General features: G+C 54.0%; 6 protein-coding genes across 6 annotated transcripts; 2 read left to right on the forward strand and 4 right to left on the reverse strand.

The window, feature by feature from the left end:
* Positions 1-814: 814 nt before the first annotated feature.
* BBA_04134 (PHD-finger domain-containing protein) lies at positions 815-5,324 on the forward strand (the record flags this gene model as incomplete). Its single annotated transcript, XM_008599231.1, has 6 exons — positions 815-1,454; positions 1,545-3,093; positions 3,326-3,419; positions 3,763-4,091; positions 4,196-4,660; positions 4,721-5,324. The coding sequence occupies 6 exons, from the start codon at positions 815-817 to the stop codon at positions 5,322-5,324; spliced, it is 3,681 nt and encodes a 1,226-aa protein (XP_008597453.1).
* A 1,590-nt stretch (positions 5,325-6,914) lies between these two features.
* Positions 6,915-10,613, reverse strand: BBA_04135 (pumilio domain-containing protein; the record flags this gene model as incomplete). Its single annotated transcript, XM_008599232.1, has 3 exons — positions 6,915-6,998; positions 7,057-10,222; positions 10,366-10,613. 3 exons carry the CDS (start codon positions 10,611-10,613, stop codon positions 6,915-6,917), a joined length of 3,498 nt encoding a protein of 1,165 aa, XP_008597454.1.
* Positions 10,614-14,284: 3,671 nt separating this feature from the next.
* BBA_04136 (protein kinase CHM1) lies at positions 14,285-17,094 on the reverse strand (the record flags this gene model as incomplete). Its single annotated transcript, XM_008599233.1, has 4 exons — positions 14,285-14,694; positions 14,746-14,845; positions 14,897-16,925; positions 17,081-17,094. The coding sequence occupies 4 exons, from the start codon at positions 17,092-17,094 to the stop codon at positions 14,285-14,287; spliced, it is 2,553 nt and encodes an 850-aa protein (XP_008597455.1).
* Positions 17,095-19,972: 2,878 nt separating this feature from the next.
* Positions 19,973-22,034, reverse strand: BBA_04137 (glycyl-tRNA synthetase; the record flags this gene model as incomplete). Its single annotated transcript, XM_008599234.1, has 2 exons — positions 19,973-20,368; positions 20,442-22,034. The coding sequence occupies 2 exons, from the start codon at positions 22,032-22,034 to the stop codon at positions 19,973-19,975; spliced, it is 1,989 nt and encodes a 662-aa protein (XP_008597456.1).
* A 995-nt stretch (positions 22,035-23,029) lies between these two features.
* Positions 23,030-23,699, forward strand: BBA_04138 (60S ribosome subunit biogenesis protein NIP7; the record flags this gene model as incomplete). Its single annotated transcript, XM_008599235.1, has 2 exons — positions 23,030-23,255; positions 23,359-23,699. The coding sequence occupies 2 exons, from the start codon at positions 23,030-23,032 to the stop codon at positions 23,697-23,699; spliced, it is 567 nt and encodes a 188-aa protein (XP_008597457.1).
* A 500-nt stretch (positions 23,700-24,199) lies between these two features.
* BBA_04139 (glutamate 5-kinase) lies at positions 24,200-25,851 on the reverse strand (the record flags this gene model as incomplete). The annotated part of the gene is made up of 5 exons (XM_008599236.1): positions 24,200-24,900; positions 24,973-25,243; positions 25,334-25,444; positions 25,519-25,706; positions 25,791-25,851. The coding sequence occupies 5 exons, from the start codon at positions 25,849-25,851 to the stop codon at positions 24,200-24,202; spliced, it is 1,332 nt and encodes a 443-aa protein (XP_008597458.1).
* Positions 25,852-25,903: the final 52 nt, after the last annotated feature.

Consider the following 25,903-nt stretch of genomic DNA (forward strand, 5'->3'; position numbering starts at 1 on the left):
TCCCCTTCGCAGACGAGAGAGGGCATGCCGACGGGCGTTGAGTCTTCATCTATTGAATATCCTTGGATATATCAAAGATAGAGAATGCCAAGTGCGGCGGTGCGGGCCTGGTCGGGATGGAACAGCCTACAGCCTACCTTTTTACCTTAGGTAGGTACCTAGGTGCTAGGTAGTAGGTAGTGGTGCCGAGTGGTTCGCGTCGGGCGCTATAAAGCCGTAATAGTGGATGCGATAGCCTGCTGAAATACGCAGGTTTAGGCGGTACTAGCGCTATAAAACGGAAAAGTTGGGCATTAGGTAGGTATTTTTGGCGGGTCGTGGTTGATGGCAGGGTCTGGAAGTGCCTATGTCGTAGAACTGTAGTGCCTGTTCCCCAGCGGTCCAGCCGGCTCCCAACTCGAAAGCTACCTGCCACGCCTGCCTACCAACGTCAAATGGAGCATCCGGCCCGGTCGCGCGTTGCCACCCCTTGCGACTTGACAACTTCAACCTTCTTTTTCTGGCTTCTCAAGGTTTCAAATAAACCGCGTCAAACAAGCTCCAAAGCGCGACCCAACCCTCGGGTGCTCTTGCTTTACTTTTGAAAAATCAGTATGTCACGCTTTCATTCCTGCGCTGAGCTCCTCGACTGACCTTTGCTGAGATAGCCCATCCTCCCAGCTGGTATAGCAAGTGAAGCTTGCCGCATTTTCGCTCCCATCACCTGAGCCACCGGGGGCCTAAAGGAGCAGAGTGCCATCAGGATCAAGCCCAACACTGTTGAGTGCGGAGTCACGGAGGGAAGCAAAAGGGGGAGCTGCACAGACGCTTCAAAATGTCGTCGAGCACGAGAGCCACGCGCTCGCGCTTCTCCAGTCCTGCGCACCAAGGCGTCGCGACCCTGGGGGCGAGCTCGCCACTCGAAGTTTCGAGGAGCTCCGGCAACGACACATCGCGGTCCTTTATGCAGCGATGGTTAGAGCCCTCTATTCAGAATAGGGCTAGCTACGAGGAGGCCGGACTGATGCGTTCGGGTGTGCTCGAGGGCATGGCGCCGCTCGGAGTGCCGCCCAAGCCCAAGCAGCTGGAGAGCAGCAATGGCAACGGCACCGGCAGCGCGCACGGCGTGCGAAGGGTCATACTTAGAACAGGAGGCGCGTCCAAGGATAGAAATGGCGCCAGCAGCAGCACCGAGAGCAATGGTGATAAAAGCACGGCGACTGCCTTGTCGGGCAGTGTCGTGGCGGGCACAAAACGCGCGGCATCGCCGGGAAGCCGTCCGACGGCTGTCTCGTCTCGCCGGTCGCTGCCGGCTAAGGGTGTCTCTAAGAAAAATGACGACGACGACGACGACGACTACAATCCCGGTGGAAATCGGCGCAAGAAGTCTGCTCGACGGTCTCAAGCGCCCTCATCCAAGACTCAGGAGATCCAAGACGCTGAGGCGGGCCAGGCGGCCCCAGCGCTCTCGCCAGGTAAGCAAAACATTAAAGCGGCCCGCCCCCAAGCTGTGAGATGATGTCTTACGGAGAGAATAAAAATTTCATGGCACTTTTTTTAATGAGCAAAATTCATTGACGCGGCAGACGAAACAGGCCTCAAGCTCTATCCTACGGCATGGGCTCTCAGGACCCTGTACGACGAAAAGTCTGAAGATCCCGAGTTTGACTCGATGGTGACGGACGTTTTACAGCAAACTGCAGATGATGACACGCTGGATGAATTCTCCAAGCACATTGGGGAGAAGAAGCGCGAAGGGAGGACAGACAACGGAGATTGCTACTATTTTGCACCGCCCTCTACCGCGACAAATCGCCGCATCGAAGCGCAAAAGACGAGGAAGCCCACGGATGCGCATCACGGTGAGCTGGTGGGAGACAGCGAGGACGAGGAGGAAATTGAGGAGCCGGAGGAGCTACAGTCGCCAGCCGCCGATGCTGAGGCGGGTGGCGTGGGAGAGGCGGATGAGGGCGAGAAACGAGCTGCCAAGAAGGCGAAAACGTCACACCCATCTTCCGCCAGCACCGCAGGCAGGAGGCTGGGGCTCGGTGACGAAGACGAGGGAGAGCGCAGTCACGGTCAGCAAAGCGCGGCAGCTGCCACAACCACAGCCACAACTACGACTACAACCACGGCAACGGCAACGGCAGACGGAGACGCAGATACGCCATTGCGCAAACGCCGACGACGCAACTCGGGATCCAGCGACTCGTCACTATCGTCGGCCATGACGCTGCCGTCACCTGAAATGCGCAACAAAGTTGGCGCAGCCACTATTGGTGCGATTGGTGGTGGTGGTGGTGGTGGTGGTGGTGGCAGTAGGGGGGCCACTTCTGGAACGGCAACTGGAACCGCGACTGGAGCCAGCACCAGCACCAGCACCAGCACCAGCAAGCCCCGGTCCCAAAAGCCCAGCAAACCGAAGCAAGCTCAAACCAAGCTCACCTCCAGCACAATTACAGCCACCAGCGCCCGCGATCAATTCTCGTTGCGACCGGTCAACACCGTGCGACCAAGGCCCTCCACCATCGCTGCGCTCCAACCGTACGAATCCATCACCGCCTCATCCGAGCTCAACTCTCCTCCAGCCTCACCTACCGCCCACATCCACTCATCCAGGACGCGGCAAGCGAGCATGCCCGGTCGGCTGACCGCTTACTCGAATTCGTCTCCTCATCCGCCCAAGGCCAAGAGCAAGTCACGGGCACCTGCGGCGGACTCTGATGCACCCATGCAGCAGAACCAAGCCGCCGTCCAGCGCGACGGGTCCAATGAGGACCTTGACGCCGTCTGGACGAGGCGCCGCGACGCTCAGCACGTCACAAACAACTACACAGCCGCCGAGAGCGCGGTGCGCGGCTCTAGCCAGCGGCGCGATACCACACCCGTCAGTAAGACGATACGGTCTCGCCGCTCCCTCGCCAACCCGCCACCCACGACCCGAACTACGCGCTCGGCCACGAAGCGCCCCAATGACCAGCCCGACGAGACAGTGTCGCCGATCCCCTTATCACTCACTGGTGACGAAACCTCGACGGTAGGAGGATCCCGCGCCGTCACACCGACGGCTCAGCGCCAGGCGAAGCGACCCAAGGGTCTGCGCGTCAAGTCTTCGTAAGTTTACCTCGGAAGCACATAATTACCGTATCAAATTCGGCGGCAGCTTTGAATCATGAAGCTAGGTCGAATCATCATCTTCCGACGCTGTGTCTTGTTTGACCGCGTCCTGCTATATTTCCTCGTGGCGAAAATTTCACCTTGCCCCGCATACTGGTCCTACAGGACAATGCGATCATTTCAATTTCAACCTCCTCTCAGGGATTGCACTGCTGACTTTTTCTAACAGGCCAGTCAAAAAGAGCGGCGGGCCTGCGGGAGGACTTCCGAGACTGGCGAGCGAAAGTCAGTCTTCATTTAGAGCTGGCACGCCCAAGGATCCGGTACGTATTACACAGTTTTCCCTTTTTTTTTTGTAACACGAGCAAATTGCAGAGCATCGTCGGTTGGAGGCGGAAATTCCAAGTACGATGACGTGCGCCGTTGCTCGGTTTTTGCGCAATGATTTTTTTCGCGGACTGGTGCAAGCAAGAATGCGGCGATTACGGCCCTCACGGATGCTAGCGGCGGCTTGTACGCGTCACTTTGGTAGCAGGTAACCGAGGAGGCTTGCGCCTCTCCGGGCACCTCGGCGCGCCCCAAGCAAAACCGGCGAGGGCTGCAAAATGCAAAAGGGCGATGAACTACAGCGAGAAAGATGTTTATGCTAACCCTTAACCAACGTAGGCGACGGACAACGATGAATTCTGCTCAGCCTGTGGCAACGCGGGCGATGTGCTTTGCTGCGACGGCTGCCCTAGGTCGTTCCACTTTGAGTGTGTCAATCTTGCCCAGTCAGAGGATCTGCCCGACGATTGGTACTGCAACGAATGCATTGTACGCCGATTTCCCTCGCGTGTCCCCATACACAAGGGCGCCTTTGCTTCGGCCCTGAACAATCTGGAAAAGAGCATACCTCGTGCCTTTAGCCTGCCCAAGCGCATCCAAAACCGCTTTGAGGGCGTCAAGGCTGGGCCCGATGGTGACTATGAAGAGGTGGCGAGCAAAACAGCCAAGTAAGTTTTTTTTGGATCGTCTATGCACGCCCAAGGCTACATACAGTTGGAGGCCTTGGGCTGCGAGCAAAAGCAAGTGGTACGCGGATCAATGACTAACGCAGGCCTCGCCGCCACTACAGGAGAAGGACAGGCTACGACGAGATGCCCGATCTGTTCAAGCAGCGAGACGAGAATCAGCCGGTGCTGTGTCACGCGTGCCAAAAGCCATCCAACGATGTGAGGGCCATTATTCCCTGCAGCGTGTGCCCGTTTTATTGGCATCTCGACTGCCTGGACCCCCCTTTGGCTGTGCCTCCCGTCCTCAAGACATGGCGGTGCCCGACTCACGTGGACGACGTTCTGGCCGATGCGCCTCGACTCGCGCCAGCCCACAAGTTTCGCAAGGTCAAGAACGCGCAGCCCATCACAACCATCTTTACCAGGGGCATCAAAAATAACGGCCACATTGAGATTGATTGGACCGACGAGCCGGAGCTGCTCAAGGATGCCGGCTGGCCTGATCCTCTCTCTTTCGGCCGCACCTACAAGGTGTCTGCTAAAGGCGTCATTCTCGACTTTATCGAGCAGTACGTGCCCCCCCCCACACGTACTCGTCCTCGAGATCCTAGCTAACTCACCAACTGCAGGCTCCGTAAACAAGGCGCAGGCTACGGCGCGCGTCAACATGAGCAGAAATGGGTGCCTTACCCGTCCCCCGCGCCGCAGCAGGGTGACAACCCCCCCGGTCCGCTGCTAGGATCGACGCTGGGCCGCACTGTTGATGAGATGCAGGCGTCCCTCAACCTTATCGGGCTCAGGCAGCGGCCGTCGGATGGCATCGACCAGCTGACGTCGGCGCTGCTGTCGAGTGCCGACGAAAACGTGCTTCACCTCATGGCGCGCGGCAACGCCGACAACTTTGCTCTCGGCCAGCTCACCGACAGCGACAAGCTCAGTCTGCGCGCCATGCTCGCTCAGATGGACGCTATGAGCAGCCGTATACGGCAAGTCCTCGGTGATACCAAACCGCCGCCACAACAGCATATATCCAGCATGCCGACGCCCGATCCCACTGCGGCGGCAACGCCGCCGGCACCGTCGGCAGATCATGACCACGCCATCGCCCCTTGCAGCAGCAGCCCCATTGCGCCCAAAGAGGAAGAGGACACGGCCATGGCCATGACGACCATGGCGATGTTGTCGGAGCCCACGCCGCCGCTTACAGTGGAGGGCAACATGGACCTCGATTAGATGGCGAGCTGCACCTCTGACTTGGTGTCTTGATCTTTGCAACAACTCGCTCAGTTCTTCAGTTGTACTCTGATTTTTATTATCGAGCCATGCTTTTTTTCTTCTTCATTTTCAATTCCTCATTATCAAGCGCCAAAGCGAAAAGGCAGGAAAGCGAGAGACGGCAACCACAAGTAGATTACTCCAACATACTCGCCTAGTCTCTTTTTTTCCTCTTGGCTTCTCAAATTCTGGTTATTTCCTTTTATTTGTCATGGCAGAAGAAGAAGAAGAAGAAGAAGAAGGAGAAGGAGAGAGGAACGTTGGGGGTCTTTTTTATGTGCAAACAAGAAAAAACACAAGATGGCGTTTTCTAGTAGGAAAGAATCAAGGAAAGGAAAGGGAATAGGAGCGAAGACGGCAAAGATGTACATTTTGTTTATTCTTTTCTGTGTTGTGTGTGTGTGTGTGCCGTTCATTCCGACGACGACCACTTTTTCTTATTTCCTTTATTACATATGTAATTTGCATAAGCCGCGCAGACAGACACCTGAAAAGGTGAAGAATTGATGTTTCCTTTCTTTACTAGAAGAGATCATTACTCAAAGTCGAAGGTTGTCGTAAGAATGAAGGTCAAGTAACTATACTACTGTTGTCTTGACGTTGACCTTGATGTGCAATGCCATTTCAGAATATAATTTTATTTTTGAATCGCTTTTTCGGTACCAGCTACCTCGTGATATACAACAAGTCATCTTCTCCTTTGCTTGTCCCCTGTCCACCAGCGACACACACACACACACACACACACACACACACACGCGCGCGCGCGCGCGCCTTCTTGCGCTTTTCCTTCGTTCTTGTAGAGTTGACTGCAACCACGCTTTCATCATTTTCAACACAGCAAGGAAAACAAAACAAAAGAGTCTGCAAGTAAGCTGGGAAGTGTTGTCCATTTTTTTCGATCTGTTTTAAACAATATCAATATAAGCAAAATAGTGAAGCAACCATACTAATGACACGTCGGGTAATGTAATGATAATGAGAAGAGGGAAAATAAAAGTCTTCTTCCTTTACAAGAAACCAAATCTTTTCAAGCTGGAAACCTGGTAAAGTACACCACAATACAAGCCGACACGACATGCCGACCTCGAATGAAATCGTAAAACAAGAAACGCAACCAACAACTTTTCTGTAGCCTGCACCTTCATCAACATGCTGCCGCATCGTTTATTGGTCTCTTCATCCGCTGGAATTGCGCAATGAAATGGCCCACTCTCTTGGGTTTGTCTGCATCTCCGCATCGAGGAAACGGATTCGGGTGTGTGTGTGGTGGGCGTTTAATCGTAGAAATGTAACATCGACCAGTGCAGAAAGAGCAAAAAAGGCCCAAATGTCGAGACAGCTAAACAGGTGAGCGTCGTTGCTTGTGAGAGCGTTACAGCACTGTACACTAACGCGCAGCTGAAAGTTGATGCCAAGAGCCTGCCCCTGCACATCAGGTAGCTGCTGCGCCTGCCAAGACATGCAAAAAGAGTTCTTGCCGAAGAGAAGAGAACAAGACAAAAAGTATACAAACTCCAAAAACTCCATCATGGCCGGCTCGCTCGGCTATGGCATGCGTTGATCATCAAGGACAAGAGGCAGATCGAGGGCTGGTAACCCTCTGTCAGACGATTCGATTTCGACCCTTTTCTACTAGCGCTGCGAACTGTTAACACTGCACTGCAATCATTGTGCCCACAAAACTTACTCTTCCACGTCGACCATTCCCCTGGTCTTGCTGTACATAGCCCATGCCCTGGACACCGGGCACGCCTCCATATCCGTAGCCGCCCATGCCCATACCAAAACCAGGAGGAGCATACTGGCCCTGGCCCTGCATTTGCATAGGGTTGGGTTGGACCATGTTCTGGCGGAAGTGGTCAGCACCTGGCTGGCTCGGGACGAATCCGCCATATGGAGCCTGCATCGGGGGATAGTTGTAGTTGCCCTGAGGAGCGCCTCTGTTCATCAAGGGCTGTTGATATTGCATAGGGGCCATGCCCATACTCGGAGGCATAGGCCCGTTAGGGGGGCTATACATCAAATTCTGATTGTACTGCTGCTGGTAAGCTCCCATGTTGGGATCACCGCCTTCAACTCTCTGACCATTGTAGCTCGTGTCAAATCCAGGGTTGTGCGCGGCAGAGTTGCCATTATAGAATGGTTTGCCAGCATGCTGCTGCTGCGGTTGCTGGTTGCCGCCTCCGTTGGTGTGTCTCGAAACGGGTCGGCGCGGTTCGGCAGGAGCAGATGTTTCGCGGCTGGGAGTGCCGCTGCTGGTGCGGGTCGAGAGACCAACTTCATCCATCAGCCTCTTGTATCCCTGGTTCGGCTGAGCGCCAATCTTGAGCAGGACACTCTTGACATTCTCAACAACTTGCGAGCGAATCGTCTCGTCAAAAAAGGGCGTCGTAAGCACTTTGAAGATGAGAGTAGCTCCACAAGACTGATCATTGAGGATAGCCTCGAGGATGCGGTCGTTGGGAGTGAAGAAGAGAGCCTGCAAGATGGTGTCGCGAGCTGCTGGTTCGGCCTTTTGATTGATAACCTTGAGGACGGTCAGGTAAGCGACTTTATGAGTGCACAGGTGAACGAGGTGAGGGACGAGACGCGGCGCGAGCACGGTGCGGCGCAGAGGAAATGTGCACGTGTCGAGGAACCAAGTGAGGAGAAGGGCACCGTTGGCATTGGTGGCAAGCTGTACGCTGTGCAGAGCAATGGCGGCGGCGAGCATCCTTTGCTGCTCCTTGGTAGAATGGTGGCTCTCCAAGCAGGCGCGCATGGCACGAGCGCCATAGCGACCCTGAGAAATCTCCCACATGCGGCTGAGCATGGTCTCAAAGATGAAGTTGTTGAAGGGAGCGCCGTACTTGAGACAGCCTTGAAGAACATAGTTGCCGTACTGATCGAGGAAGAGCTGGACAGTATAGGGGCGAAGATAGTCGACAACGATATTCATTTGAGCCGGAGTCTTGCAGACATCGATAATCTTTTGAGCTGCCCAAGTACCATTCTTGTGGACACCAATTTCAGCCATATGAGGGGCAATCTCGGCGAGCATGGCATCACGGAATTGATCTGAGCAGTTGTCGAAGAGCTTTTGAACCACAGTGTTGCCGAGATAGTCGGAAGAGAGCTCGGCAATCTCAGGGAGCATGTCGACGGCAATGTTCTCGATTTCAGCCTGAGACAGGAGTTGGTTGTCAATGCGCTTGCGAATGTCACGCAGCTTGGGCGCATCGTGGACGCGGGTGTGCGTGGGCTCGCGAACAGGAGGAATCTCATCGGCAAAGGCAGTAAACTGAATGGCGGACTGGATACAGCGAGAGACTTGAGGAGTGTCCGCATCAGAGGCACCGAATTGAGAGATAATATCGAGCATATCGGTCGTCATGTCGGGTAGAGGAGGGACCGTGGGGGTAGCCGATGATACAGGAGCGTCACCAATGGCACCGGTCTGAGCAACCTCACCCTTGGAAAACGGATCGGGACTGGGAGAAGGGAAAGCGCCGTCATGACCGGGGGTGTTGGACGCAGAAGGGGGCTTGGCAAAGTTGATGCGAATAGGGCCAGCGCCGGGGAAGATTTCCTTTCCATTCATGCTAGCCTTGGCAGAGATGGCGCTCTCGACACGCTCAAAGTTGACAAAGCCACAGTTCTTGTGAGTGAGAACACGAGCGGAAAGAATCGGACCATGGGACTTGAACATTTCATTGAGGGTCGAGGTGGTGGTCGATGTAGGCACGCCGCCGAGCCAGAGAGCACTGGTGGGACCGTCGAGGCCCTGCTCGTCAGGGCCAAGCATTCCGGCGTTGCGGCTGTTGGATCGGCCAAGGTTGAGGCCTGCGACAGCCTGGGGAAGCTCATCATAGGCGCTATCCTCCTGGAGGCGTCGTTCTGCAGCGTTAAGGTTGTTGGCGGGACCGACACCATTCATGTGGATCTGCATAAGGCGGCTCTGGGGAGCATCGAGTACGCTGGCCGTCTGAGCTCGGGGTCGGTTGGAGGCCTGGCTCGCAAAGGCCTGAACAGCGAGATTGTGGTTGTGGATAGCGGCATTGGTAGCGGCGAGCTGGTCCTTTAGAGCTGCAACGTAGCGGCTGTCGACGGGTTCACCCTCGAACTCGTATACTTCTTCCTCGCGGCCGTACTGCTCCTTGTTGTTGACGGAGTAAGAGCGGAAGCGGCTGTTTTGTCGGTTGCTATAGTCATAGAACGGAGTGGCAATTTGGGGTTGAGGAGTCTCGGCGAGCCCCAAATAGTCGAGGGTACGCATGTGGGCATCGGAGGCCTCGCCACCCTCGCGAGAGAACTGGGATTGCGCAGGGGAGCTGGGGACATTGGAGCCTACGCTGGCAATGCTGGCGAGTGTGGAAGCACGCTCACGGCCACCAGTGGAGGGATTCCAGCTGCTGAAAATGGAGGGCCCAAAGGGAGAGGGTGCGGTACCGGGAGCGGCGGAGAAGTTGGCTCGCTGGGGAAGCGAACCAGCTCGTAGGCGGGATAGCAGGGCAGAGGCGCCGGAACCGTTTTCGGGGTGATCGAGGCTGGGAGAGGGCGACTTGTTGAAAGGGCTCTGTGACGGAGTAGCACGAGCAGACTTGGCAGAAAGCAGGTTTGGAACACCGAGGAGGCCAGGAGCCCCAAGGCCACTTGGGGTGGTGAGTCTAGAGGGCAGAGTGCCAGCTCGGCCGCGGCGGGTTTGAGGCATGCTGTCGGGAGTTGGGAGCTGGCCAAAGTCTGGAAAACCATCGGTGGGCGATTCAGGGATATTTTCTCGCAGAGGCGTCGAGTTGCCGCTAGTGGGAGGACCGCCCCAAGGATATAGAGGGGGCATGCTGGAAATGCCTTCTTGTGCTTGAATTTCGCGAGCGCTGGAGTGTTGGGTGCCGGATTAGCAGGTGATTAGGGCATGGAGGAGCCGAGGTGGCAGACTCGAGTGCAGATGGCGCGAATAGGCTCTTTTAGTGTCTGGGAAGGACGGGGCGTGAATTTGTAGTCAAGAGGTGAAGCTTACCGTTTAGAATAGAGTCTGCTAGAGGCGCCTAGTTCGTGGGATGGGGAGCCGGCGCCAGAGCGCGAGTTGGCGGCCATGATGGCGGTAGAGTTCAAGCCAGAGGAGAGAGCAAAGTGCGAGCGGGCTGAGGAAGCGGAGGCGTCGATGGGGGAGTTGTTGTTGGAGGAGGGCGAGCCGGAGCGGCCCTGAGTAGCACCAGGATGCGACGAGTAGCCCAAGCCCAGGTGATCGGGTCTGGGGGCTGACATTATTGAATTACTTGATCAAAGGAACCTGATCATTCGACGACGGGGATTGGCGAGGTATCGTCACGGTCCGTGTGGGAGGTGAGAAGTGGCGAAGAGAAAAGATTATGTGTCCAGATTACTACTCTTTGCCCGCTCAAGGTGAAGAAAAAAAGACGGGACGAGCAAGGCTCAAGCTTCCACGGGCCAGACCCCAGGCGACAAGATGGCTCAGACGATGCTTCCGACGAGGGTAGAGGCGCTGGTAATCGGCACGTTTTCTCTGAGCTCAGGTTGACGATTGATTGAGCGCGTGGTGTTGCCCAAGAAGCGAGACAGCTGGGGGCGCACCAGGGGGCGTATGTGGTTGTGGAGGAGGGATGGGGGGGCCGTTAGGGGGAGAGAAGAATAAAAGAAGAATAAAATAAAACAAGTATAAAGCTTTAAGAAGAGGTGGCAGCAGCAAAGTAATTTACAGAAAAAAGTGATGCTGCGAGAAGAAGGACTTTTTGACGCCACGATGGCGGACGGTTTATTGGGGAGGAGGGAGAGGAGGAGGCAGAGGAGGAGGAGGAGGAGAAGGAGAGGTTATTACGAGAGAGAGATTTGGTGATGGAGGACAAGGAGGAGGCCAGGTGGCTTGGGGTTGATAGCAAGGTACACAGGTTGACACGTATCCAGGGTGTGGTGCAAGGTACATGAACAACCTAACCCTGGTTAATGGAGCTGAGAGAGCTCAGAGAGCTCAGAGAGGAGCCTCCTGTAAAACAGCAAATCGCCCAAACGGGTACGCTGAAGCCTGCAGCTCTGCCACTGAAGCCAGAAGCCACGACAACCCGCCCACCTGGCTTGTCCTAGCACCAAACTCTCTCTCTCTCTCTTTCGTGGTGAATACGAGCAGTCTTTACCTACGTATAAACGACTTGACGAGAAAGCAAGGAAAAAAAGAAAGAAAAAAGAAAATCAAGATCAAGCATGCACAAACGCACGATCAAAGGTATCATAGCTCGAGGCTGACGGACACGGCAGAGTCCGAGATGGGACGACTCATGTTTTTGGTACATACAGCGGTCATAGCCGCATTGGATTGGGGGATGCCCACGGGGGAAGAGCCCCCAAGTCTCCACGGCCAGTACTCCGTACGCATGGGAAAAAGAGGGTAAAAAAGAAGAAAAGAAAAAAAAAAAAGAGGAAACATCCCAGACAAACCAGGCAGAGGAGAGCTTTTGCTTATTCGCAGGGATCTTGTCAAGATGTGGCGCGCATTTCTTGCAGGCTGGCCCAAGTCGTCCAGGTACACGACAAACATGCGGCAGGGGCTCGCGCTCAAGGGTTTGGCTCTTTACCTAGGTACGTAGGTAGGTACGTATGTAAGGTACCTATCAGTATCAAATGTTTGATACACTCTGCCCAGGGACTTTTTATCTTTTTTTTTTTTTCACTTTCATCTCGGCGGGGCTATTTCCCTTTTAAGTTTCCTTCCCGCCCCAACATCCCATCGCGTTGTACTGAACCGGGGGGAGGGAGGGGGCAGGGGATTGATTGATTGTTGCTTTATTTATATACACGCAAACAAGAATGAAACCTTCCTTGGGAAGAACCTTTTTGTGTGCTGATTTGTCGACCTCGACGAGTTTCTATTTAAAACCTGAGAGACCATGTGATGATGGAATAAACAATAGATAGAAAACAATCTTATACTCGCCACGGAAAAGAATGTATCGCCAAAGTCGAACCCGCGTGGTCTCCTTGCACTAACGCTACCTAGTCTGCAAGCTACAGCTACTTACTTTTTAGTGTGCGGGGTTTGGTGTCGGGCTTCACCCATGATTCTTCGTATATACATACATACATACATACATACATACATCAACGGGGGTAGGAGACAGAAAGGACGAGGCTGTGCCATCTACGATTTCGGGTACCATCTCCGTTATAATACCCTACTTGGGTATTCAGTATTGCTGCTCCTCTTCCTCATCATCATCATCAGTATCACCAAGCTGAACTTGGATGCTTGGCTGGAGTCGCACAATTGTGCGACTGGTGCTCCCTCCCAAAATCAATCCATATGTACGGGGGGGGGGACAAGAGCTGGAAAAAGCAGGCGAGAGAGTTGATTCGTATTTTATTGCTATGTATTGATATCCCTTTCATCGCCCTGCCAGAATTAACCCCCCCCTCTCCAACTCTCCCTTTCTGCCACCGTGAATTTTGACAGCTTTCCACTGGAGTTCTTCCAGGCAGATGTAGTTGGCCGCGCCGCTTCTACGCCGTTTGTTTCCCCCTCTAATTTGATCTACATCATGCGCCCCTCCCACCGTCGAGAACCCATCACTGATCAGTCATCTCGCCGCTACTCCTGCACACACCCAGGTTTCTGGGTTGGATGGATGGGATGGTTGGTCGCTTCATGCTCACTCTCAAAGCAACCACATCAAGGGACGTAACCATTGATCAAACCCGCCATCTAGTCTCTTTCGATTTCATTCTTCATCCAAACCCATTCTCTCTGCCGCTCACCCTTTCTGTGGTTCATCCCTTTCATCTTCTCATATTCATGCTTTGCACTCTGACCAGTCAGCCAGTCTATATCCAGCCATTCAGCATTGACGCTGTTCCCGACGCTGCCCACCCACGTTTCAGCACCCGCCAATCCATTGCTTTTCCCACCAACAACGGCTCCCTCCCTCTCCTCTCAACCTCACTTGCTCACCACCATATCCACCCCCCTCACATAAAATAACACCTGGACCTCGTCTTTTTTTTCTGCCACCGCCCAACTCGTCACATTTCATCCTTCCTTTGCGCATACGTATGCATGCACATGCATCCCACCTACCCATGTCATGGTCATCATGCAGGCCATTATCCTCCTCACAACTTCTGAAACACCATCTCGCCAAACCCCTCGCCCCTACCGTTCTTCACCTTGCCCAAAACTTGCCCTTTGCCCTTTTTGACGGATATTTGCGCCTTCTTCAATCTTGACTCTTTTCAAGACAACATGAAACGCTAGCCCCTTTTTTCAGTGACAAGGGAAATGTATGCCGTAATCAGACAAGCCAAGAGAAAAGCGCAATCCTAACTATGCGGTTCACTACCCCATCGTGGTAAGCGGTAGTTCCTTGTATTATTGTCACGGATTCCCGTTCTGCATTATTCTCAGTACGGGCATTGGCCAGGATTGCATTAATGTTGAGGGATTATACAGCTAAAGATTGTTTTGGAAATGAATTCTCATCTATGCCCGGAAAGTTGCACCACTATTTCAATCTATATAGAAAAGAGACTTGAAACAAAAGAAGCGAGACGGATGACGCAACAACGCTCGATAAGCGAGCATAATTGTAAGTAAAGGGAAAACAATGGACAGCTCAGGGGGACACCGCAGCATGGTAAAGGGAAAAAAGAAAATCCATTTCATCCTCAAAATGCCACCTGCAGCATTGAAATAACAATATGCCATGATGCCCGTCTCGTCGTCTCTTCACGCATTCGGGCTTGACGATACATTGTGACGAAAATGACAAAATTCTAAAATAAATACATGTTCCCATGGCCCCCGATCCTGCAAACGCCAGACTTGTCTTATTAGATGTAGGTTTTCATGCTCCTCTTTTGCCCTTTTCGTCGTGTATCCGCCCTTGGTTGACAGCTTCATCTATCGGCTGCATCCTTGTGATCCGCCGCGCTTATTTGGCATGCTTCTTGAATGCTAACAAATCCGCCAACGTGCCAAGAGGGCAGCCATGCTTGAGAAAGTCGTGAGCCAGCAGCTCATCCGCCGAAGCACGACTCTTGACGTCCACACACAGACAGACGGACAGGAAAGCCTTGAGCTCTTTGCTCAGCTTCTCCGGCTTCTTGAGGCGGGGTGTGCCATTGGTGGCGATCAGGTACAGGGCCTTGAGAGGCTCCTCATTGAGATAAGGTGGCTCAGATTCAATCATCTCAATCGCCATAATACCGAGAGACCAAATATCCACCTTGGGGCCGTATTCTTTTTGCTTCACCACCTCGGGCGCCATCCAGTATGGTGTACCGACCATCGTGGCGCGCTTCGACTTGGCGTCCGTAAGTTTGGCACAGAAGCCAAAATCGGCTTTGAAGTGTTAGCACAAGTGAACCCAACTTCCACAAGAATTGTACATACTGATCTTGACATTACCGCGGGCATCCAAGAGGACATTGTCACTCTTGATATCACGGTGGATAATGTGCTGTCGGTGAAGATGCTGGAGACCGCGGCAAGTCTGTCAAAGTTAGCATATCATGCGCCGAAAACAAAAAAGATCCCATCTTACCTCGTGACAGATGGTGGCAATCTGCTCTTCAGAGATGGATGGGTTGTTGTCAATGACATCAGTCAGCGCACCACCCTCCATAAACTCCATGACAACCCAGAGTTCGGCATTATTGTTGCGCAAAAATGCGTCGAGAAAGTTTACAATGTTCTTGTGTCGGCTGTCCTTCATCACCATGATTTCATTGACTATCAGCTCCTTGCGGGGTTGATGGGCGAGATCCATTTGTTTAATGGCAACCTGGGCTCTGGGACCCTGCTGACGCAGGACATCGCGAGCGATACCCACAGCAGTCTCCTTGATCTTGGCAACATAAACGGAACCGGAAGCGCCTTGACCGATCTTCTTCTGCTTCGAGTATGACAGGTTGGGGTCATCTTTGGAGACGGCCTCTTTGAGCTTGGCCATGACTTCAGTCTCAGACATGGTCGACATGCGGACATCCTGCTTCTTCTCGGCGGGCTTGGACAGGGCAGCCTCGGCAGCCTTGACCGAGTCGCTTTGAGCAGCATTCTGTAAAGGCTTGGGAGCCACGTTCAAAGGCTTCACGGGCGCAGGCAGGCGGGATGTGCCTTGGCCTGGACCTTGAGGCGGTCGCTGCTGGCCTTGCTGGTTGGTGGGCTGATAACGCGGACCCTGGTTGGAGGGTCCATTTTCACGAGGACGCTGGCCATTGGGATCGCGACTGGCACTCGACTGCGGAGCAACAGGAGGTCGCGAAGGGCCGCCATTCGAGGGAGGAGCAGGTGCAGGGCGTTGCGCGCGCAGCTGCTGAGGGTTTTGAGAGCCCTTGGGGGCAGGCGGAGCAGCTCTGGTGGGGTTGAATCGATCAGGTTGGTCGCGGGAGGGATCGGCCGAATAGCCACCGCCGACTTCTTGTCGAGCCAGAGGAGTCTTGTGCTGAGGCAGGGAAGCGTTGTACTCTGCCAGCTCACGACGTTCCTGCTCGAGTTGCTTCTGGCGCAGCTCTTCCTTCCTGGCAGTCTCCAGTTGTTGACGCTGTTGCTGCTGTTGCTGGAGTTGCTGCTGCTGCAGCTCAGCTTGACGCGCGCCATTGGTGCTAGACTGTGTGGATGCGACGCTGTAGACAGACGCCTGGGGTGTGGGAGGGGCCGGGCGTGGAGGTGCGATGCCGGCGCCAGCATAAGCAAGCTGCTTCTGAGCTTGCGCGGCGGCTGGAGAGGTGGGGGTGAGAGATGGATATTGGTTAGGGTTTTCAGCGCGCTTAGCCAAGTCAGTGTAGAAATCAAGGACTTCGAATACCGCCTGCGGGTTGCGGTAATAATCTTCTTTGGTGATGGCGGAGGAGTTGAGTAGCTTGGACCACTCGGGAGGCAAGCCAGTGAACTGTCCTGTTTGGGAATCGAAGCCGACGTGAATGGCGTGAGAGAAGTTGGTGGGATTGCTGACACCACCCATGTTGGGGGACGCGCCGTAGATCAAATCGATCCATTCGTAGAGCTCATCGTCGGACTTAACTTTGATCTGGAGGGTCTTGGTCTGACCGTCGTCATCGCCGGGATTGTTGGAAGCGCAGTCTAGGCGGCGCTTAATCTCAAAGATGATACCGGTGGTCTCGACTCGGCCGACATTCAGGACGTCTTTGAGATAGATTGTGTAGGAAACCTTGCCACCCTCAGTCTTGTGGAAGTCGAGGGACTCTTTACGAAGAATGAGGTACTTTTGCTTCCAGGGTTGGATGAAGTTTTTGCTCTCCTTGACCGAGGCCCAGCCTTCCTTCTTGATGGCCACGCCACCCATGCCGTCAGCGGGGTTGGTCTGCTGGCGAGCAATGGGCAGGGAAATGGTGGAACCGGAGTAGGTCGAGGTGGCGGTACCGGGAATTGGCGAAATGGCCATGCTAGACATGCCGCTGAGGGTGGTGCCGGACATGCTGGACATGCTGGACATGCTACTGGACATGCTACCGGGCATACTGTTTGTGTTTGGCATGAGATTGAGCCTATGTCTGTCGGTGGGGGGCCGCGGCGCAGGGCCCGGGTTCATGAACTGGCCCGACGAGTATACGCTGTGAAGAGGGGCAAGAATCTGTCAGCCATGGTATTGTTGAAGAATATGACGCGCATATGCATCTCGAGACACAGGGTGCAAGCCGACAAGCGGAGGCTAGACTGGAGAGAAGGAGCAGGAAGGGGAAGAGAGGTTGGCGAGCACGAGGCGTACCTGTTCTGTGACATTTTGAATTAGATTTAGTATTATGGGAGCAGAGCCTGATCATGTGGAACGGTGTCCGATGGCACGACGAGCAACAAGGAGACTCGAGAGAATCGGAAAGGCTCGTCAGGAGAGAGTATCGTGCGCGCACGAGGCAAACGGGATTGGAGATGGCGCAACGATGGCAACTGGCGCCGGAGAGGGTCAGGTGGGATAAGGCGAGACAAGCGGCAACGGCGCAGAGCGGCGACGAGCAAATATGACCAACCCAGCGCGGGCGCCAGGATACAACAAGAAAAGGCAGTTAAATGAAAAGAACTGTCGCTATGTGCTGCAAATGAACAAATGGATAAGTAAAGGGGAGGGGGATAGTAAAAAGATCCAAGACCGAGTCTAGCAGCGTAGTTGGAGTGGACACATGTGTTTGACCTCTGAGAGGGAGGAGGCGGTCTGGTGCTGGTGGGTGGTGGTCTGTCTCTCTCTCTGCAGCAAACGGTGGCGGAAATGAGGAGGAGAGCGGGGGAGACGGGAGAGGACTGCAGCGGCGAGAAAGAATGGCGACTAGTTGGGTCGGACGGGTATATTGGTGAGAGGTGCGCGATGATCGTAAAGGGCGCAGGAAGAAAAAATGTACAAGAATCAGCAAGTACGAGTCTCACGAATATCAACAAGTCGTGGTTGGCGGTGGTGTTGAATGATGGCGGGACGAGGTTGGTTGGCCAGCTTTGAGGAGAGGAGGAGGGAGAGGAGGAAGTAGGTAATTAGGTGACTAGAGTAGGAGGAGGATGGGAGGGTCAGTCACGGAGGGTCATGTCATGGCATGGGCATATGCATGCTGGAAGGGGAAGAAGGGGAAGAGGGGGACCGTCCGCCGCCACACGTTCGTTGACTGCAGAAAGGCAGAGAGAGACAACCCAGCCCAGCACGGCCCAGCCCAACCAACCAGCGCTAGTCAGACTTTGGATTTTTCAAAACGACTGCCGACTGAATGGACGTGCCTTGCTTGCCGTGTGCTTTGCTTGGTGTTATCAGTAGCTTGCTTGCCTATTGCTTCTCCATGCCAAGGTCCTGTTTGGTGCTCAGGCGAACAGACATTGACACAGCGGGCTCGCTTGACTCTTTCTAGTGGAAGGGGAAGGGTGTGGGTTGGTGGGCTGCCACGCTGCTTCTACCATGTTTTAGTGCCCTTTTTTCAGTGGGAGCTGTCGAGGTGACGGGGGCCTGCAGCCAGCTGCGGGAGTAACATTACTTAAACTTTTGATATAGCCAGCTGTCAGGCAAGGCAGACATCGGATCTAGTTATTCAGTTTGAGGGAGACCAATACTAATTATTATTCTGATTGACAAAAACGGCTTCTGTTGGCTCATGTCTTTGTGCCCTCGCAAAATTGGCGCATCTATCTCTCTTGACAGGTGGCGCAAGGGCAAGGTACGTGCGCATCCCGACGAAAAGTACGGACGCTCCTCACACACAGTCTCCCTCCTTACATCCATCCCTTTACCTTTTGAAAGCCAACAGTGACATGCATGATCATACTTCATCTCCGTCATGGCAAACATGCCCTTTTCTTTAGTTACGAAAGATACGCAATCAAGAAGAGAAAACACTCCCCGTTGCTACCGCCGGGCTCGCCGACAAACGCGCACCTCACTAATCAGTACTTACCTTAGAGGCTTAGACTGGGTAGGTACCTGGGTACCTAGTCCTCGCCAAACCAGCCCAAACTCGTCCCACTGTTGGGCAATGCCAACGTCTAAACCTATCCGTGCATGCCACCACATCCAGGGCAAAGAAAATAAAAGACGAACCATCAATGCCCTTGATCAGCCTCTTCTCTTGTCAATTTTCCCATTTCCATTCCAAACCACCTCGCCAAGGAACGCGAACCCCTCGATTGCGCCACGGCCCCAGATCCCACTTTGTCGCTCCTCATTTCTCTCTCCACACCCCTGATATCACGGAAATATAATGCAGAGCTAAATAGAATCCTTACTCGAAAGGGGCAACATTCAATTAACAAATCAATTGACAAATTGTACGGATACGGAGTACATAGTTGGCATACTTCGTGATGACTGCACCTCTGCCCACAGAGTCGACCAACAAAGGGACTGGGTAAACCTACAAAAGATGGAATGCAAAAAGAATGAAAGAAGAATCAAAGAAGAACATGGGGCCAACCTGCATGACAATTCGCCCGCCTGCTGCAGATTGAAAAAAAAAAAAAAAAAAAAAAAAAAAAAAAAGAAAGGTCGCCGTCCATTCTGCAGCATCTGAAACGCCGCCGGCCTCACTCCCTCTTTCGCCACAAGCCTCACCATCGCCGCAACCGCTTTATGCGTCATTCACCGGGGTCTTTCTTCAGTCTACTGCAGCAATCAAGTTTCCAGAACTAATATAACATCCAAACCCCCCTTCATCCTTGCTCTCAATAAACATGTGAATGGTTCGAGCCATTATTTACCAATCAACTAGAAACAAAAATGCCCTCTTTGCTATATTATGCCCTCTAATATATGCATCCGTTGGGCTGGGAAACGACGACCCCATTTCACACACGCGACCGTTTCAACTATTTATATGCGCCCTCCACCCTTCTTAACACGGCTGAATTGCTGCTCGCGAAACAAACGGCGACACTCGCTTCGTTTTGGACCGACTCTTGCGCCGGCATAATCATTCTTCCCGATGAGGAAATCGCGGGCCTCAGGTGAGGCAGAGCTTAATCGACATGCACTATGCCCAAGCAAATCCATGTTTCAAAATTACTCAACCGCCCATCGCATACACAGAAACTCGTATAGTAGCCACCCACGATCACGTTCATTCTTTCCGAAATGCATCATTTATATATGCAATCTACACTTTTTTTCCTCCAAAATTCTCCACCCTCCACACTCTTATCGCTGCGCAACCTCCACCTCTTGGCCCTCAAACTTGGGCAGCTCCTCTTGAATCTTGGCCCAATTCTTGCTACCATCCACCAGACTCTTGATAGCCTCGAGGATCCTGGCCTCATCCGCCCGCACCTGCGTCGTCGAGTCACGGTCGCGCAGCGTAATCGTCTGGTCCTGCAGCGTCTGGAAATCTACCGTGATTCCCAGCGGCGTGCCCAGTTCGTCGTTGCGGCTGTACCGCTTGCCGATACTCGCCGACGAGTCATCCACCCGGCTCGAGATACCCATGGCGCGCAGCCGCTGCGACAGCTTGCGTACCTCGGGCTTGAACTGCGCGTTGGATGACAATGGCACCAGCAGCACCTTGGTTGGCGCCACGGGGGGAGGGAAGGAAAGAACCTAGACAAAACCAGTTAGCAAATCTCGTTTCCTCATCCAGTGAATAGAAGTGAGCATAATCGGGGTCACTTACACCACGGGCCTCGTCGCTGCCGTCGCTGCCACGAGTCCAGAAGTTGTGCTCAATCAGAGAGTACAGGATACGGCCGATACCAAACGAGGGCTCAATGACATTGGGCGTAAATTCGCGCGTGTTCTCGACACGCTTGCGGAACTCAATCTTGATTGAGTCACTCGTCACCTCGGCCTTGCCATCGCCGACGCCGGGAACGTCGAGCGAAATCTTGCCGCCCTCCGCCAGCTGCTTGGAAAAGGCCTCGCGCTGCTCCTGCGTCGTGGCCTCGAGCGCCGTCTCGACCGCCTTGGCGTCCTTCTTGAACAAGGGACCAAACTTCTTCTTGTCAATGTCCAACTGCCATTCCTCGATCACGCGAGGCTGCTCCAGGCGCTCGCGGACGAGCAAAGGCGCGCCAGTCTTCTTGGCGTGCACCGTCAGGTCGTAGGCGCTGCGGTCAGCACAGCCAACACATTCGACCCAACCGGTAGTCGTGAGCAGCTCGGCGTCCCAGCAGTCGCAGGCGTAGTGGGCCATTTCGTTGGCCATGTGCTGGCGGAAGCGCAACTTGCTCATATCAACACCAATCTTTTGCAGGAACAGGTGGATGCGCGCGAGGAAGTAGCCGAGCGTCTCGTTATCGACGACACCGTCCTTGACAGCCTGGCCAATGGTCATGGTCTTGGTGGTCGTCTTGCCAGATAGCTGCGTGCCCTTGTCGAGCAGGACAAGCTCAAGGTCCTCAACCTCGTGGAAGCGTCCGTGCTTCTTGCCACCCTCGGGGTCGACATAGTGTTCAATTTCGGCCATGAGAAACTCGCGGACGCGCAGCAGACCGGCGCGGGGCGAGATTTCGTTGCGGTAAGACTTGCCAATCGACGCAGAGGCAAAGGGCATCTGGGATTGGTTGAACTCGAGCAGCTTGGCAAAGTTGAGAAACTGGCCCTGGGCGGTTTCGGGGCGCAGGAAGCCGGGCAGGTTGCTGCTGGGGCCGATCGAGGTCTGGAACATGAGGTTGAAGGCGACGGGCTCCGAAGGCAGCAAGCCGGTGGCGGGGTTTTTGAGGTCGTACTTTTTGATGAGCTCGCCGAGCTCGGCACCGCCGTAGTTGTCAATCTTGGCCAGGACCTCTTCGTACTCTTGCACGACGGCGTCGTCTAGCTTGACGGCCTCGGTCTTGGTCTTCTTCTTCTTCTTTTTAGGGTCGTCCTTTTCCTCGACCTTTTCGCCACGAGCCTCCTTGTCGCCCTTGAGGCGGGCTTCAAGGACGGCCTCGACAAAGTGATCGGCGCGCATAATCTCGCCATTCTTGGGATCCTTGCACATAAAGTCGGAGAACTTGTCGACGTGGCCGCTCGTTTTGAGAATATCGTGCGGAGTGAGGGCGGTGCAGTCGACCTCGAGCATGTCCTCTTCAAGCACAAAGTGCTTGCGCCAGATGTCGACAATATTGGCCTGCAGGGCGCAGCCAGGCGGGCCGTAGTCGTAGAGACCGCCGACACCGCCGTAAATCTCAAAGGATGGCGTGTAGAACATGCGGCGGCGCAGCATGGCGTCGAGAACGGGTTTGTCGAGGGGCTGGCCCTTGAGGGTCGTGGCTTGCGACGTCATTGCGGCGTTCGATCTCTGCTGGTCCTTCTTGGCTTTGTTAACTTGAAATGCGTATCGTGCTGGCGCAGTGGAAAAGCACCGCAGTGTTTGTCGATGGTTGTGGCAGGTCAAGGCGGGGTGGTTTCTGAGGTGGGATATCGATTTGTGGCTGCAAGTGCTGGATCTGAGTGGAGCTGTTGGGCAAGAAAACAAGCGACGGATTGAAGTCATTCACAAGTCTTTCCCAGTGATTGTTTTGAAGACGAAGAATGGGAAGGCAGGCAAATTGGAACGTCCTACGTGAGTCACGAGAGAATAGCTCAAATTGCGGCGCGTTGGAGCTGTCCCAGGATCGGAGGAGGGGTCGTGTCGCGGTTGATGGTGACTCAGGCAGGGCAGGGTGTCTCTGCACTGCGGCTTGTAATAGTGGCCAACAGCGTAGAGGGCGCGCTGTAAATTATGAATATTCTTCGTTTTCCAGTGGGCAACTTAAAACGTTGTTTCAATGGAAGCTAGAATCTTCTCCACTCGGGGCAAGGCAGGACGGCAAGCAGAAGGTACCTAAGCTTCGACTGCAAAATTTGCCAGACGGGTCGCAGAACGGTTTAGAAGGAGCGGGAACAACAATCGGGATGCGCTGGAACATGCGGAGAGAGGGTGCGGTCGACAGTGGCGGCGGTATTACAAAGATGTCGTGGTGATGTGAGCGTGCCGTGCAACTGTTGGAAAGGGGCTGTAGCCAGAATCGATGCCGCATCTCCAGGTCAAATCGTCCATCTTATTAGCGGACACAGGCCAAAAAGCTCTCCGTTGTCAGGCACCTCTCTGCGCTGAGGCTTTGGCTTCTTTGGCCAACCCCCACTGACTTTTTGGTTGTGCTACGCTGTCGCAGAGTCCCCACCTTAATTTTTCTGCCGGTTCGTCGAAACGACTTTTTTTTTTGTGCTGGCATATTGATTGCCAGACTGCGTCCATCACCAAACCTGCCAATCCCCTCTACCACGCGCGTTGCCAAGATGCGTCCTCTTACCGAGCAAGAAACCAAAACGCTGTTTGAGAAGCTGGCCAACTACACCGGCAGCTCTCTCAAGAACCTCATCGCGCCGCTCGACGACTCCCCCAACGCCGACCGCTACGTCTTTCGCCTACAGGGCAACCGCGTCTACTACGTCCTCCTCTCCGTCGCCAACCTGGCCACGTCTATACAGCGCGATAATCTTTTATCTCTCGGCATCTGTCTCGGTACGTTTTTCTCCCCTTTTGCGGCTTTTGCCGGCAAAAAAAAAAAAAAAAGGAAGCTCTACAGTTCAACATGCTAACAGCTTTTGCCCTCCCCTCCTCACAGGCAAGTTTACCAAGACGGGCAAATTCCGCCTGCACATCACTGCCCTCCCTATCCTTGGCGAGCACGCGCGCTGGAAGGTCTGGGTCAAGAGCAACGGCGAGATGCCCTTTCTCTACGGCGGCAACGTCGTCAAGGCCCACATTGGCCGTTGGTCCGAGGACTGCCCCGAGCACCAGGGCGTCGTCGTCTACAACATGAACGACACCCCTCTTGGCTTCGGCGTCACCGCCCGCAGCACCGCCGAGGCGCGCCGCCTCGACCCGACTGGCATTGTCGTCTTCCGCCAGGCCGACTGCGGCGAGTTCTTGCGCGACGAGGACAATCTGTTTGCCAGTGGTTGAGGTGGGACGAAAGAAGGAGGATGACATGGACGACGCGGTGCGATACAAAAGGTGCGCGCAGCGTGAAATTCATCTTGGTCGAAACAAGAAAAGGAAGAGCGCACAGCGAGGGTTTTCTTGCAAAAGTCTATACCAGTATAAACGGGGGTTCGGCGTTGAGGTTTACCAAAATTCAGCTACATGAATGGGCATGATCTGTGGACATTTACATTACACCATTTTCATACACGGGCGTTTTACTAGGTTCAAATTCGAAGCAATGATTCACTTAGCCTAAATATGCCATTGGTTGATACGTAGTACGTGACCGTTTGGCCACGCTATTGCAGTTGGAGAACCAAAGTCAAGAGAGAACAGCCAGTCAAAGTATTCATTCTTAGATGATAAACTGAAAAGACAGTTTTATATGTCGTGATATATAGAAAATCCTCCAAACTCCAAAGCATGTCTTCCATGCTTATATGCAATTTATAGTAGAATAGATCTGTTGAGCAAGGCAACTAAACCATGCTCATCATGGTGGGAGACACAGGCCGGCTGTTATTACGCACAAAGGCAATATGCGATCTGTGAGCGACATACTCGCTGTCGGCGTAGCCGAGTAGCTCGCCAATCTCAACACTCTGGTGTCCCATGATGCGGGAAATCTCAGACGACGCGTAGTTAACCAGAGCGCGACCAATCTCTTCCGGGACGCCATCCCACATCTTGCCATCAGGGCCAGGCGTCTTTCGACGGTTCACGGCCACGATGCGAACAGGCTCGTGCGAAGCAAAGTTGCCCTCGACGTCGACGACACCGACGGGTAGGAGACCGGCCTTGCCGAGCAGCGCCTTGTGGGCACCAGCGTCAATGTAGACGGTGCCGTGGGGGCTCGGTGTGTGAAGTAGCCAGAAGTGGCGATCGCGGATAGGATCGCTGGAAGGCAGGAAGCGGGTGTGGAGAGGGGGGCCGTTGAAACCGACGCCCGAGGGAGCCATGAGGTTGAGGGAGGCGGTGCGGGAAAGAGAATTTCCGTTCTCTGGGTCGTCTATCACCGAGGACCTAGGAGAACTGTAGAGGTAGTTGACAATGCCAAGAATATTGCCAGGGTTCGACGACCGGGTGATGATGGTCGTCACGCCAGCCGAGGTACCCAGCTTGGCAGCAATAATCTTGGTCATCATGCCACCGGTGCCGAGAGATGAACCAGCGCTCGAGACTGTGATGACTTGTTAGCACGGCTTGCACTCTAAATGGCGCTACTCGTCCGAGTCGCACAGGGATAACTTACCATCTGCCTCAAGGGCGCCGATATCATCAACAACCTCGATGGCTCGGGCATCGGGGTTGGTGCGAGGGTTCTTGTCATAGAGACAGTCGACATCGGTCATGAGGAAGAGCATGTCGGCGTGAATCATGGCCGCGGTGATGGCGGATAAAGTATCATTGTCACCGAATTTGATTTCAGACACAGCGAGGGTATCGTTCTCGTTGACAATGGGGATGACGCCAATGTCAAGCAACTCATTGAATGTATTTTGGGCGTTGAGGTAACGGGTACGCTGCAAGACAGATCGATGCCGATTAGCGCGGATCTAAAGTGACGATGGAGGGGTGCAGGCGATCGGACGATGGTGGGTGGGTGTGCTTACGTCGGCAATATCATTCCTGGTAAGAAGGATCTGAGCAACAGGCTGGTCCAAGTGGCTAAATAGGCTATCCCAAAGGGAAATGAGACGGCACTGTCCAATAGCGGCCAAGGCCTGTCAAGGAAAAGAGAGGAAAAGTTAGTTTTCGTTGGCAACGAGTTTTTTCTTTTCTGCTGGAAAGGTCGTACCTGAAGTTGGGCCAGATGCTTAGGACGGCGATCAACATCCATGCGTCTCAGGCCAACGCCGATGGCGCCAGAAGAGACAATGACGACTCGATGGCCCTCCTTGCGCAGCTTGACGGCGGTATCGACAATCAAGGTCAGGATAGGCAGAAGAGGCTCATGAGTCTTTTCATCGACAATGGAACTAGTGCCTGTGATTGGTGTGTGAGCAAGGAAATCGACGACGATAGGCAGAGAGATAGGAGAGAATCCAAGATAAGGAAGCCCATGCATACCTAGTTTGATAACGACAGTGAGAGGCTGAGCCCTGCGGATGCAAGAAGCTTTGGCAGTCATGATGATTAGCCGGTTGTTTAATATCAAATGATGATGAAGCGTGTAATTTGAA

The sequence above is a fragment of the Beauveria bassiana genome (genome assembly GCF_000280675.1).
Source record: "Beauveria bassiana ARSEF 2860 unplaced genomic scaffold BBA_S00009, whole genome shotgun sequence".
NCBI lineage: Eukaryota > Fungi > Ascomycota > Sordariomycetes > Hypocreales > Cordycipitaceae > Beauveria > Beauveria bassiana.